Genomic DNA, 15,922 nt, shown 5'->3' on the forward strand with positions numbered 1-15,922 from the left:
ATATATAGTTTGTTGTAGGTCGATCTACTTCTTCTCAAGTCGTGGTCGATGTTTCATCATCACGATATTATGACTTCGAGGATGGACTTGTATAATTGTCGGGGACGGCTTTATGCAAGATACCTCGTTAGGTCATCTTTTGCACTTTGAGTGTATCTGCAGATCTTGATGGATGGGTGATTATTGTAGCTGGTTTAACAATGGTATCTTTTAATAATATTTCTAGGGTCCATTAAAAAGTGTCTATCATTTTTTTTTTGCTAGCTGAAATATGTCTGAAATCCAAACATTTTCCTCAAGCTTTCTTACGATGTTGTGCAATTAAATGAAAGTTTTCCAGTGTTACCTCTGTAGAGTCAGAAAACCTTATCATTAAATTATTGCACATAGTTTTTAGTCGATACAAGATAACGATGATGGCATCTTGGTACCTGTACATATTATAAATCATCGTTTTCTTGTTTAATAGTTTTGGTTCAACTTGAACTCCACAAAACATTACACATTAGCTACGAACATTAACATTACAGCTTGGTTCCTTCCCACATAGTGCGCTTGACACACAAATCCTATTTGAATGGTCGTATTACCGTGCATACGGACACTTAGTCTCGATCGCGCATCAATTTTCGACCTTGCCCACTTACAAATTCCATTGCGAGCTTCTTTTATAGGGTGGCCATCGTTTGGGAGTTGGCGGAAAGCTTTTTTAGAAAAAATAAAAATAAATCTATAAACACATTTCAGAAACTTGTAAGTCTATTTTAGAGTGACTTAATATTGTGACATAATATTATGTATTGACATAATTATATTCCTAATAGAAAGGAAGTACGTGTAAAAAAATAATATTTTTTTCAAAATAGATTTTTGGTCTTGTTTGTTCGGGTTACAATATACTTTCTCAGATTAACATCCATCATCATCAATAAAATTCTATATTAAATCCAAAGCTACAAAATATACAAAAGGTTTATAATAAAGTTCTTCGAACTTATGTAGGTATTTTAATGTCACATCAATAAATCCTTTGAATAAAAACCATGCATTGTACTGTTATAATGCTACAATGCTCACATGACATATATATTGACATTTTGGACGTGAGAAGGGTTCAAAATAGACCTTGAAATCTCAAGATATTAATACCTTTTATTATACGTGACATCAAGTTCCTATTGAGACGGAAAGCTCTGTCATTGTTTAAGCATCCATCAGCAATTAAAATCTTCATTTATAGAAGTCATAATTATGATTTAATAATAGGTTTATTAAGAGTTTTATTGTAAGTGATGCATTGTTTAATTATTGTAAGCGATTATATGGCTTCTAAAGGCACAACTATTATTTTGAATTTTCAAGGGCATGAATGTACCTGTGTAATGTTGATACCCACAAAACAAATAAATAATTATTCAACAATAGAAATTAATTATAATTTTTTCATTGCAATAATCTGTCAATTTTAACAAATCATACATCAATCAACATTCATCAATTTTATTACCTTGATTTATAAATTACTCAGAGAGAACGTACTAAAAAAAATATATATACTGTAAAGTTTTCTTTAGAGAAAGTCTCTATAATAAACAACGCATGGTCACCCCACACCAATATGACCTTACAATATGGATCGGCTTCCGAAGATCGTTGTGATAGCAGACCAAATCGTGATTAATTAACTTTTGCCAAATAATATCGACCAAATAATAAACTTGTATCGATTTACAGCAATATTTAAATACACATAAGCGAGTACAAAGTAATTGGGGTTTTTGCGTAATATTCAGATTTTTAGATCATGTTCTAAAAGGTTAATACGGTTCGACTTTTGTAAAGAATTCAATCAAGTTAATTAGAGAATCTTTAGATTTTGTATTGTATGGGTTTTAATTGCTGTTGTTTGTAATTATGACGAAATGGTTGTAATTGTAGCACCTTAGGCTATACCATTGATGCCTGCCGGGGCTGCGTGATTGATTGAAAGAGTTGCTGTGACCCTGGTACATAAAGGGCCTAAGAAGGAACATGGTGGGTTTTAGCCAGTAAGGGTCTCAAAATTCTTTCACGCTGCACCCACAGTGGGCCCCTCCTGATTTGCTGATAGAAAATCATAAAAAATGGCTGTATCTTTGTAGATTAGAAGTGCTTCGTCAATGAATTTCAGATTCAAATAATTATGCTGGTGTGGGGTCCAAATATTTCAGCAAAAATAATCTAGAAAAATCTCGTTCAAAAGCTCTTAATTACACAAACGTCAATATATTCGTAACTAATAACAAATATATTTAGTTTTGATTTGCTATTGCTAATTAAGTATAGCCATATATTTTGCCAATTATCTTGTTAGTATGCAAATCTATTTTGGACTTGGAATAAAATATGCATGAAAAAGCGATGAATATTAATAGAGCATAGTAAAAAAATCAATTAAATTAAACATATACATTCCAGAGATACAGTGATTTAAAGGAAACGTTTATATTTACTTGCTATTTTCTGGGGTTGCACTGGCCTAGTTAGGGAACTAGTTATAAAAACATGGATAGAAGGAATGTAGGTACTTTCTCAGGCTTCAAACTATCGGTGTATCTAGTTCAGTAATTTTAGCGTGAAATCAAGGCAGAGAACACACCGTCTTTCAGAACTGTAAAAAGCATTAGCAAGGAAAACTTCCCGTGTGAAACTTTCAGGGGTCACTAGTAAACCCTATACAATGCGACTCGGCCAACCAATAATTTACACAATACCTACAAGTTTAACTTAAAGTTCTATTGTCTAATCCATCGTTAGCTCAAAACGTTTAGATACAGATCAGACATCTCGCGTTGACCTAAATAAACAGTTACCCAGCATCCGTTTTCAGAGATCATGGTCGGAGAATAGCGTGACATAAATCTGAAGATAAATATGGGTATTGTGAATATTAGGTACCGTTTAAATCATGTTTTGTTGTACTCAATGTAAGGATTTTCGATCTCATTTAACTTTGTTGAAACTACAATAGTCAGTCATGCAATGCCTGTCTATAAAGCTACAAAGCGATTTATTATAAGCTACTGCCTTTGTTAAGCAGTTTAAACGGACAACAAACATTTGATTTTTACTCATGCATTTTTGGTAATTTTTCATTTTCTTTACCAAATCAAAATCTATAGTAAGTTAATAAGCTGAAACGTTTGTTTCTGCTTACTTTCTACACCAGCTGGCTTTACAGGTACATACATAGCCCCCCAATCAAGGACTACAAGGCTACTTTATTCCGGGAAGGCAGAAAAAAATTCCACGGGACGCTGATGAAGCTTGCGACGGAAGCTAATAGTAGTAGTTTTATTATCCCGTGATAAAATACTACTTCATGAATCGTGATTGTTTAGATGCGTTTAGTCAGAGAGAATCTGATACTCCCTTCCGCAATGGTTGCAGCCCATTAAAAGAGCGCGAGTCATTTAATAATTTCCAACCAAACAAAAACATATAATAATATAGCGTAGTAACTATCACATCACCAACAACCCATCTTTCGCAAACGTTTACAGCAATATTTAATTACTACTAAATACAAACATCAATCATGAAATCATCTTCATACTCGAACTACATTTCCAACACCCGGATAATTTAGAAGCTAACTAAATCAAAGCACCCACAGCTAAACGTGATAGGTTCATATAGCGGCGTGACGCGCGCGCGCCGCCCAGGGGGCAACGTTAGTTAATAACGCCTTATGTCTTCATCTTAGTGAATAAATAGAGATCACACTGAGAAACGTGTTATACATATACGTTATTGTGAGATAGGATTAACAAGCAAATTGGTACTTACTAGGTTCACTAGGGTTCCAGGCATGTATCAACGCAAGTTTTCTAAGTTTGTATGTACTTTCTAAGTAGGTATATCTTAGACACCAATGACTGTGTTTCGGAGGACACGTTAAACTGTCTCCCGGCTGTCATTGATCATCTATGGCAGTCGTTACGGATAGTCAGAAGTCAGTATTGGGTTGACCGGGTTTACTGTGTTGAGGAGGTCAGATAGGCAGTCGTTCCTTGTAAAACACTGGTATTCAGCTGCACCCGGTTAGACTCGAAACCGACACAAGCATAGTTGGGGCTCGGGAGATGATTGCGAGATAGAATGAAAAGCACATTGGTACTTGCTAGGCTCAGTTATGTGACACAAATATTGCTAGGTACCTATGTTACTTGTGTGCATATAAGGTACTATTAATAAGCTGCTAAAGAAAAAACGATAGAACGAACTAAAACCTATTCAAAGTAAAAAAGGAATAAATAATTGCTCATCTCGGGGCCCAAATGCAGAAGGTACCACATGTTTATGTCAAGCCAATATGTACACTCATTAGGAATGACCGATTTTATAAATACTTATTACATACTAGTTATCCCTCTCTGCTGCGCCTGTATCTCTTGAAAACTGCCTCATATCCTTAAGAAAACCCTCGATAAAATTTCTTTTATAGGAATAAATTATAATTATTATTGTTTTGTTTCGTACTAAAAGATTCTATTTAATTCATTTTCGCCGTTATTCAGATTACCACATTCGAACAAACAAACTGTGCAGCTTAATAATATTAGTACAGGCACATTTAGAAACACCTAAATCATTTTCAAAGTCTACCACTTTTTGTTACAAACTTACTGCATACTAGAAATATAAATTATTTATCGTGGGATGCGTTTTACATTATTTATAAGGTCTTACATGCACTCTAAAGCTTCGAACTATTGGTCCATATAGGAAACAGATGCCGATGACATTATGCAACGTGTGTTGCAAAGTTTCAGTTCTCATTGTGCTCAAATCCTGGCAACACCTTCTAATATTGTCGATGAACAAACCGTAGTATTTACGAGTACATTTAACCCTACAAGACGGTCTAATTGAAAGTATCACACGCACACGTCTAACTCTCTATAATGATAGAATAAGGTTGAAGAGTCTGTTTGTTTGGTTATTTCAAGTACCGGTATCATTTTAGAAATGCTTTCGATCTTATAAATCTGTTTTATCGGGAGAGGTATATTCATTTTTTTCGTACAAAGTAATTCTTTCCGTTTCCTTTATTTTCTCGACATCTTTTAAGCTAAATATGTATATCTAAAACTATGCTTGCCAACACGCATGTCGTGTTGGGAAAAGACTAGGCAGATGATGATGATAACGTATAAAGCTGGACATTTCAATCTTAGGAACTACTTACTAACAAGGTTTGGTTTCTTATTCTTTAGTAACCAAACCTAATCTAATGGTGGCCCACTAAAAATCGTGCATTTTACCTCCGTGGGCCATGTAGTCTACCTTACTGACGCAAGTAAAACCACGGGCCACAGCTTGTAAAGTATTATGTTAGGTACATAAAGCACAGGTTATGCGCATCATTGTATTATTATTATTATCGTCATTTGGAGAACAACGTGTGATGTTAGGGTCGTAACATTAGAGTGTCGATACACGAACCCACATTGTGGGGTTGGGAATTTATTTGATGTTGTAATATTTAGTAGGAAACTTTTCTTAGCTGTTATGTATGATGTAGTAGTTTTAGGAATAAATAAATAATTCAATATTCTGTATTTGTTACGTGTGTTTGCTTGACCGCACTTATCTTAGGTACCTACTGGTTTCACATTCTTTCATCAGTATTAAATAAGATATTCATCGAGGTATGTAGTAGTTCTCGTAAAAAGCGGGAAACTGCGCTTGGAAGCTAGTCAATAAATAATAAGTCTTGATGCAGAAGAGGCATTCAAAACTCTATTCGTTTCTAGAACTAAGAACTCAGTATTATTCCTAAATCTATATTATATTTTATATTACATTATTTATTTTTGAAATTCTAAATTCATAGTAACATTACCTTCATGTAAACCAAAATACATATAAACCCCGACAAAAGCCCATAATCAGAATAAAATAAAGGCAGTTAAAATAATGTTGGACCGTGTATGTGTACACTTATCTGTATCTGTGCAATCAACGTCACAGTCGATAGCGTGATCACTGTTATTAGTGCGCCTTTGCACAATTACCTTTTAAGTTTTAACTATATAGTCATGATCAAGCACATTGCCCTACTTTTGATTTATATTTTAGCTTTAAAGATACAGCTTCACTTAAATAAAATATGTTAGTAAACTTTTACTATTAAACTATTTATACTGGCATAAGTGAGGAGAGTTAATTATTACAGAAAAATCGAATTTTGAAAAAAAAAACAACCTATTATAAAAAAAAAAAAAAACAATTTAAAAAATGAATAAAAATAGGAAAAATGAATAAAAAAGATACCTATATCAACTAGACAACGTAAAAAAAATAAACATGTAATACACTCGTATTATGTTTGAGCACGCATAAGTAATTGTGATAAATAACCAACATTAACCCGCAGGCCACAATCAAGACCATACATCACTCAATACATCGAAACCTTCATAAATATCAATGTAATTACACCCCACATGTACTCATAAATCACCGAATATTTCAACTCAATAAATAAAATATCAATCACTAGCCGACTTCCCGCCGGTTTACCCACGTCCTGGTGAAACTTCTACCCGTACCGGGATAAAATTTAGCCTATTTTACTCAGGAAGAGTGTAGCTTTCTAACATTGAAAGAATTTTTCAAATCGGTTTAGTGGTTTACAAATAAACAAACAAAAAAAATGTTTTCTTTTTATTATACTGAGTATAGATTAATCATGATGCCACGCCTCGCTGTCCTCACTATACCGAGCCATCTTCACACGACTGTGCTCGTGATGCAATTGAACCGTTTCCTAACACTTCAGTTCACACATTATTTAGTTTAAATTAGTTTACTAACCATTATTGGGCTTGTTATTACTTTTACGTGTTTTTTTTAAACGTTTATTGAACTTTTAGTAGACCATCAATTGGTTATAGGCCTTTATTGACGTAGTTTACTGTTTGAAGTGATTTTTAGTGTTCATAAGTCATATTTTATTTTTGCTTAGTGATTTTTATGAGGCTGTTTTTACGTTGTAAAGTTTTTGGTAGCCTTCATTAACGTTAGTAGATTGAATTGATGCCTGAGGCGCTATGACTTGCAGGTTCAATGTTATTAAAGAATTAATGCACTTCTTCTTATCACGCACTCTGCAGATTTGCTGACGTAATGAGGCCTAGTGATAAAGTTTTCTCAAAAGCTCTCGGTGGCGTTTGACACGATTTGCCAATTGGCAGTCGTACTGTTAGTTGGCAGTTACACCCTTGTGCGTCTGTGCGAGTGCAGTCAGCTATACTAATCATATTTATATTATATTATTGATATTAAAAAGCTGAAGAGTTTGTTTGAACGCGCTAATCTCAGGACCCACCTGTCCGATTTGAAAAATTATTTCAGTGTTGTTCTCCCCTTATGTACTCTCCTTATCTACACCTCTTATGTACTTACTTTATGGACTTTCTTATGTACTTACTTATTTACTGTATTATGTATTCCCCTTATGTACTTCCTTATGTACTCCCCTTATATACTCCCATTATGTACACCCCTTATGAACTCCCATATTGTAATCCCTTCTCTTCTCTAATCTATAAACTTCCTTATGCACTTTCTTATGTTCATAAATGTTAAAATAATAAAATATATATCTATCCATCAAGATATTTTGTTGTAAGTCGTGTACTAGTTTCAGTGAATTCGTATCTTTTACAAAGATTTCGAAATAAAAATGACATTTCAAGATAGTGCGTTGAAAAGTCATGTGAAGACTACCAGTTCCCGGTTTGCCACATTCTCTAAGATCCATACATCCACCAAGTTTGTAATAGTCTCCTTGGTAGTACATGTATTATTCATTTATTCTGTAATCCATAGATTTCGACGATCACACATCTATTACAGTATGTTGATATAATACCCACCTACATGCTCTGACGACATGTATGTTTAAAAGCTCTTACACACTAGAGGATTTCCCACAAAGTTTTTCCGCGCGAAATCGCTCAGCGCAATATAAAACTATCAAGTGCTAAAGATGTATGTACTTTCTAAGTATATCTTAGACACCAATGACTGTGTTTCGGATGGCAAGTTAACACTAGAAAGACCAGAGTGGTCAAATGACCCCAATGAAGTTTTTGATCAATCATATTTTCAAAACCAAAGCATTGAAATCGCTGTGGTTTTATGACTTTTAATATTTCGTCATTCTTTACACTATTCTGATGTGTCGATACCGAAAGCAAGATAAATACGAATTAAAAATTATCATCTACCTCGAAAGACCGCTGTGGTCATTTGACACCAGTACGTGCGTGCTTTGTAAATTCGTTGAATATACTCGTATTGTGGGTAGTTAAATTAAAATATTTGCATTGATGTTGATTCAAAGTGCTTATGTAATGGTTTCCCATATTTAGGGAGAGAAGGCCATCCCATTTCCCATATGAAGGCCATCCACAAAATCAAAGTTTAGGCGAGTGCGTTGTATTGCGACTAATGGACTCATACTTGAATAGTGGTCGAAATATAACAACTGATATATTTTTTATGACTGTAAGCTTATCAAAAAGCTAATTGAAAAACGTACATCAATAGTTGGTACGGTAAACAAAATACGATTAGATATTCTAGCTTCTATAAAAAAATGCAACCCTCAGTTTATATGAAACACATATTCACAACTCTGAAACCTGCGCACTTACAGTTTATCAAGGAAAACCTTCAAAATCAGTTATGATTCTTAGTTCACTTCACTCTTACATATGTATTTGTTGATCCAGAAGAAGCAAAAAAGAAGCCGAACACGGTGAAGTTTTACAATGCTACGAAATTTGGAGTACCTGGATGTTATTGATCAAATGACCAAGAAATATGGTGTCAAAGCACCTTCTGCTCGTTGGCCCTGACAAGTGTTTCATGATATTATGAATTTGGCACCAATCAATTCTTGGAATTTGTACAAAAATCCGAGAAAAAAATGTCATTCTTGACTTGGCAAGGGAGTTTATCGCCCGAGATTCCCACTCCCTGATGACGTCATCTAGGTACTTCACAGCCCGATAATAGCATACCCCAGACCCTGAAGAAGAACGTAGCGAAAAGAGAAAACGGTGTCACGTCATTGTTACGTGCAAAAATGCAGACAAAACAACAAATCTTGTATTAGTTGTAAAAAGCCTTTGTGTGGTTCTTGTAATGTAAACAAGGAGCTAAAACATCAAAAATGTGCCCATTTTTTTCATTTTTATAACACATAATGGATGTTTAATTACTATTAAGGTCTTTTATTTTCTATTAGATGTTAATCAATAAAAATTAAAACCATAATACACGAATAAAATATTACAACCCATGAATGGGTCATTTGACCCCACTTGGTCTTTGTAGGTAGTTCAAAATTTCGGTCTTTCTAGTGTTAAACTGTAGGTCCCGGCTGTAATTGAACATCCTTGTCAGTCGTTACGGGTACTCAGAAGCCAGTAAGTCTGACACCAGTCTAACCTAAAGGGGTATTGGTTTGCCGCCCGGGTAACTGGGTTGAGGGGGTCACATAGGCAGTCGCTTCTTGTAAAGCACTGGTACTCAGCTGAATCCGGTTAGACTGGAAGCCGACCCCAACATAGTTGGGAAAAAGGCTCGGAGGATGATGAAGTGCTAAAGATGACACCGATACAATTATTTGCGGCTCGGAATCGCTAGTATGAAAGTGCTATTAGACTGGTACCCAAGAGTTCATATATATTTTTAAAAATATATAAGGATAGATATTATGTCTAGCAGATTGAAAAACTTATGTAAGATTTTTAAGTTCGATGGTTTTACATGCGAAACTGTAATGAGACGAACTTTTTAAAGTTTTATTGTTATTGTGAAATAAAAGTGAATGAATAATAATACTATTTTGATGGATACGTATGACTATCGAAACGATATTTATTTAAGTGTTGTGTATTGTACAGAAAAATATAATCAGAAAATGTCACGAAAAATCGTACTGGGAGGCAGTTTGACTAAAATAAGGATTACTTCATTGAAACACTATGTTTCTTAAATGTAATAAAAGCTAGTGTTAGCTTTGCATCATTTATTTAATTTACATTAACATTTCAATCACATAGTGACTCCACATTATATTCTATACATTTCGTATAAATATGTACAAAATATTTTTATAAGCGTACTACGTAGTTTTTTTTTACATTTTATCTATTTGCTTGTCTCTTAATTATAAATTAATTAATCTATCCTTGGTTTAGTATTTGTATCCTTCCTCGGGGCTGAAGCTTGGGGGCTGGCGAGGTCCACCGAAGTTTTCGCTGGGTCTGTTCTGTCCAGCTGGTCCGAAGCCAGATGGTGAGCCGGTCTGACTTGGCCTGTTTTGGCCAGAAGGTCCAAAACCAGCCTGAGCACCAGTTTGTCCGGGCCTGTTCTGTCCTGAAGGACCGAAACCGGGTTGAGCTCCCTGAGCGGGTCCTGCCTGAGAGCCCTGAGATCCAGGACGGCTGTAGTCGTAGCCGGAGCCAGGCATTGAAGGCTGACGTTGAGATCCGAAAGGTCCCTGAGCGGGTCCGGCAGCTGATCCAGCAGGGCCGCTTGGCCTGGGGAATCCTGAGCCAGTGGGAGCAGATGAACCACTTGGGCCTGAGGGTGTGTACTGTCCTACTGAGCTAGGCTTGGAGAAAGGCGAGCCTTGGCCGATGGGACCGGGAGCTGCACCAGATGGTCCGTTGCCAGAAGGAGAACCAGAGGGGAATCCTGCACTGGGTCTGGAAACGGGACCAGATGAAGGCCTTGATCCTTGAGCAGGTCCATTACCAAAGCCAGATTGACCTGATGGGGCAAAACCTTGGGCATTGGGCCTAGCTCCTGATCCTTGAGGTCCACCAAATTGGGTCTGAGGTCTGTTGTATTGGTATCCGTCATCCTGACCTTGTCCTGACTGACCTTGGGATCCGAAACGAGCAGGGCCATTGTTGCCAGAAGGTCCAGCGGGGGCGAATGGAGAACCTTGGTTTATGCCTGAAGGCTGAGATGGGAACCCTTGAGCTCCAGTGGGTCTGTTTGAACCAGAAGGAGAGGCACTAGGAGCACCATATTGGGAAGAGGGAGTTTGACTGCCCTGAGCGGGAAAACCTTGAGGTCCACTTGGCCTAGCGGGGCCAGAAGTGGCAGAGGGAGCACTATATTGAGAAGCTGGAGATTGGCTGCCTTGAGGGGCGAAACCTTGAGCACCTGAGGGCCTGGGCGATCCAGAGGGTTTAGGAGCACCATACTGGTTACCGGGAGCCTGATTACCTTGGAAACCTTGAGATCCAGATGGGGACGCACCAGGAGCATTGTATTGATAGCCGGAATCACGACCACCTTGGGCTCCAGAAGGCCTAGCTGGGCCAGAAGATGAGGATGCTGGGGCACCAAACTGCGAAGATGGACCTTGAGATGCAGAAAAGACAGGAGCATTGTACTGAGAGGCAGGAGACTGATCACCCTGTCCCGGGAACCTTGACCCAGAAGGCCTGTTGGAACCAGATGAAGCAGATTGAGAAGGAGCGCCATATTGAGAGGCAGGTCCTGATTGGGCAGGTGATCCAGAAGGAGCGCTTCCAGGTGCGTTGTACTGGTAACCTGAGTCCCTTCCACCCTGGGCTCCAGTTTTAGACGGGCCCGAAGCAGACGGGGCACCAAACTGAGAAGAAGGACCCTGAGATCCCGACGAAGCAGGGGCACCAAACTGAGGAGTGGAAGACTGACCACGCTGAGCAGGGAAACCAGCGATTCCATTTGTGCCTACAGCTGCAGCTTGAGAAGGAGCACCATACTGAGAAGTGGGTCCTTGACCAGGCTGGGTAGCATAACCTTGGGGTCCTGATGAAGCTGAAGCAGGTTCATTCTGACCAGGGGCGCCGTACTGGGAAGCTGGTGATTGACCGCGTTGAGCTGGGAATCCTGATCCACCGGTAGCAGGTCCGGATTGAGCGGGGGCTGCGTATTGTGAGGCAGGACCCTGGCCGGGCTGGCCTTGACCCTGGTAGGATGGAGAGGCTCCACCGTAGTACTGCTGGGATACAGGGCTGTTGTCTTCTTCTGGGTTGTAGGCGCCTGAAACGTTATTTACAATTGATTAGATTTATAGATATGATGAATTATGATTTCTTTATATGGAATAATAGTGATTTTTATGTGTATATTTTTTTCATTTACACGTTAACATTTATTTATTTTATGTTTTGTGAAGATACATCATTACAAATTATTGTTTAATGGTACAAAAACAATTGAATACAAGCCAATTTGTTAGCAAATTAACAAAAACAATGTGGACCAAAAACCTATGCTTGGTACAAAAAAATATTAAATTAGTTCCTCACAATCAGTAAGTTACACACGTTACATACTTGTAGTGTATGTATTGCAATACTTTAACTTTGACTTTTGAACTTGTAACTACTACACATAATTGCGGACATACATTTACGCCATCACGCATCATTTTCTCATAAAAATCGTGCCAACCAAAAGTAATAGTAATTTAGCAAAAAACATATTAGTACAGAGGCGATTTAACTGCTATTAAAATATTAATAGCTATAATTAAAGTTACCCAACATAAGGTTCAAAAATGATGTCAGATCAATGTCAGTCAATGTCTTCTTGAACATTGGTAACTCAATAAATTGTAATTATAATAATGTGAATTTGTGATGAGATCATATCGAAGGTCTCATGAAATTAACGTGTCAGAGTTCATTCGTGTATCAAAACTTAGTCTAGAAGTTCATATTTTCAGTATTTTAAGCTCTACTTATAGTTACTAAATGAAGTTAGTTATCTAATGCTTCACATAGGGGCACTTTGCATGTTCCAACAGTATCCAATTTATTTTGGACAAACAGGCTTTTTATTCAATGTATTCGATTTCCTCGTACATATGTATTTAAATAAGCATAGGTTTCCAGCCACCAAATATGTATTAACTTAAAAACTGAACCTTAGAAATAGGAATTCAATCATCAATCAACGATGAGTCGAGTTTCGAGTTCTAGATTCCTTTCTGATTTAACTCATCGATTCGTGCAGTGTGTCACAGTTTTGCAAGCGGTTTCACACGGAACAACTAGAGGAACTGATAACGAATTTATATAAAACACGCGTGATTATAACCCGTGATTTTACATTGTATCAATAAAAAAGTTATTCAATCGCTTCATATAATCACTTGCACGATCAAGAGAACTTCCCACAAATATGACAATAACTAATATAATAGCATAAAAGTAAATGTTGAGAAACAATAGACTAACCTTCTTGTGTGCCTGCAGCCGCGGCCCTCGCGTTCTCTTCCAGAGACTTCAAGATCTCTTCAGGGATCGGGGGAGGAGTAGGAAGGTGTTCACCCTGGGGTTGGTAGCCGTTCTCGTCAGCAGTGTACGTCACGCTGTACTGCTGGCCATCATCACCAGTGTAAGAGAAGGCACCCTGAGCCTGAACACCGTTAGTAGCTACACCAGATTCTTCAGCAGAAATACCGTTCGAAGTCTCGAAACTGTACGAGAAGGTTTCACCGTCATTCTGGTTTTCGTATCTGAGGATTTCAGCGTTCTTGTCGATGGAAGCGCGTTCTCGTTCGGGCTGAGGCTGGCTAGCGTAGGCAGCCGCGTCTTGAGATCCTTGGCTTCCGAAAGGTGCCTGGCCAAAGGTAGCAGAACCCTGGCTGGGAGCAGAGCTGGCGTCACTAGGAGCGTTGTATCGAGAAGGTTGGCCAAATCCGGCAGGGCCTTGTCCGGGCGCGGGGCTTGCACCACCAGCAGGGGCGCCGTATTGGGAAGTAGGCTGTCTGATTCCAGCAGAGCCCTGGCCAGCTGGGCCAGCACCTGAAGGAGCACCATATTGGGAAGCAGGCTGTCTGCCCGCAGAGCCCTGACCAGCTGGGCCGGCGCCAGAAGGAGCACCGTACTGCGAGGTAGGTTGTCCAAATCCAGACTGTCCAGCAGCTGAGGGCTGTCCAAAACCACTAGGACCTTGTCCGGCCGCAGGACTTCCAGGAGCGTTGTACTGAGAAGCAGGCTGGCCAAACGATGAAGGGCCTTTAGGCAGCCCAAAGGAAGGTTCGCTTCCAGGGGCCGTCAGAGACCCTGGGCTTCCACCAGCAGAGCCCGCACTTGCGGGAGGCAAGTACGTCCTGTCCAACTTGTCAGCATAGCTGCATGCTATCACTGATAAAATAATAAGCTGAAAAGATAAAATTTCAATAAATTAGACTTAAATAAACGTTTGTATTGCACGGCAAATTGAAGGCACAGATTTGTCATGATAGATTGAGTCACAGTTAGAAAGGCAAGCCCTTGATTTGAACGAATCATCTAGTTTACGGAATAATCCTGCCATGTCATAGGTCAATGTTTACTTTTAAATTATATTTTTATCAAACTTTTAATTGCACTTTTATGTAATGAAACTTTCACTGCAATCCATTTTTGAAAACTTCTGAATTTTTAACACTGAAAAAATTTTGAAGACTTTTTATTTGAATTTCTATATTTTAAAAAGTGTTTATTATTTATTTTTAACTAAAAATATAGAATATATTACCAGCTTCATATCTAAAGCTGTTGTGCTACCACGGGATGATCACCGAATGTGCATATCACAGTAACTGCATCCTATTTATATGAAGTTAATTCGTTCACCATGCTAAGTTACTCAAAATTGTGCTCACGGAGCTAACCTTTGACAGTACTAATAGTGAAGATTCCACGATGTTTGTATGTGTGTGTGGTTACTCAATAACTCGATCAGTATTACTGATACTCTAATTACTGTGAGCGTGACGTGTGTGTGTGTGTGATCACCCATGTATGGTGGGATTTACTTTGTTTATTTTATTATTAGGGATCCGTGGAGATTTTTTTCAAGTCACTTATACATATAGCCAGCCTTTTAGGAACAGTTTTTTATTTCTCTATAAACTAAATTATGTAAGAAATTTTGTAGTAAATATCTACGTGAAGGGCTCCACTGTGTCTAGTAACAAAAACAGTAGTATTTTGCTAGTGTTTTGGTTGGAATTAAAAGCAATGCTAATGTAAGATTTACGTTTGTTAAGCTTCTGATTTAAGTACATTAAAATAAGATAATGAAATCTCAATTTAATTTGCTATCATTTGAGAATTAATTATTTCCCATAAATGTATGTTTAGAAAGTAATTATTATTGATTGTAATAACTTAAGGCCACCAACATTAGCATTAGTGTAAGTACTAAGTATTAAAATTATTATTTTTTTTCAGTTTCAGTATAAAGCTTAATTCTATTTATTTTGTACCACTAAAATATCTATAGACTTATTTACACGACTAACTGAAATAACAATTTTTAAAGTAAAGAACGTGGCGCTTTTTTAATTGTATCTACATAGTATATAGGTACTTGATCATAATGATGTCATATCTAACTCCATGATATTTTACCTAAAGGTTTTGTTTTCACGGACAAATCGTAACATAAATATATTCATTACGCATCAACCTACAAGCATATACAAATTATATACAACATGTATATATTAAGTATAATTACAAACAATAAAAAAACAATTTAATAACATTTAACATACATACATATATACTGATTTTTATAATTGCTGTGCACACTCTGTGTGTTTGTCGGTACATGTTGGGTTCCTTTATTTTTTAATTATTGTTTTTAATTGCGAGATTATTATTAATATAGAACTGTTGGCATCCGGGTTTAATAGTTTAATGTACTGAGAACCACGATTCCCATTTGAATTCTTTCTTGATAAATAACTAGACGTGTAGTTTTAATGTCATATTTCTTAGTTTATAAATTGACCTTTATTTATGTGCGTTAACAACTGAAAAAGCTTTATTAGACTAAATTGAAAAAGTGTGCGAAT

At 37.3% G+C, this 15,922-nt stretch overlaps 1 protein-coding gene across 1 annotated transcript; it reads right to left on the reverse strand.

Moving 5' to 3' along the window:
- Positions 1-10,081: 10,081 nt before the first annotated feature.
- Positions 10,082-14,646, reverse strand: LOC135117895 (collagen alpha-1(I) chain-like). The gene is made up of 3 exons (XM_064038326.1): positions 14,596-14,646; positions 13,308-14,235; positions 10,082-12,105 (listed from the first exon to the last, which is right to left on the reverse strand). Exons 1-3 carry the CDS (start codon positions 14,602-14,604, stop codon positions 10,259-10,261), a joined length of 2,784 nt encoding a protein of 927 aa, XP_063894396.1. The 5' UTR covers positions 14,605-14,646; the 3' UTR covers positions 10,082-10,258.
- Positions 14,647-15,922: the final 1,276 nt, after the last annotated feature.

This window comes from Helicoverpa armigera, chromosome 15 (assembly GCF_030705265.1).
Source record: "Helicoverpa armigera isolate CAAS_96S chromosome 15, ASM3070526v1, whole genome shotgun sequence".
Taxonomy (NCBI): domain Eukaryota; kingdom Metazoa; phylum Arthropoda; class Insecta; order Lepidoptera; family Noctuidae; genus Helicoverpa; species Helicoverpa armigera.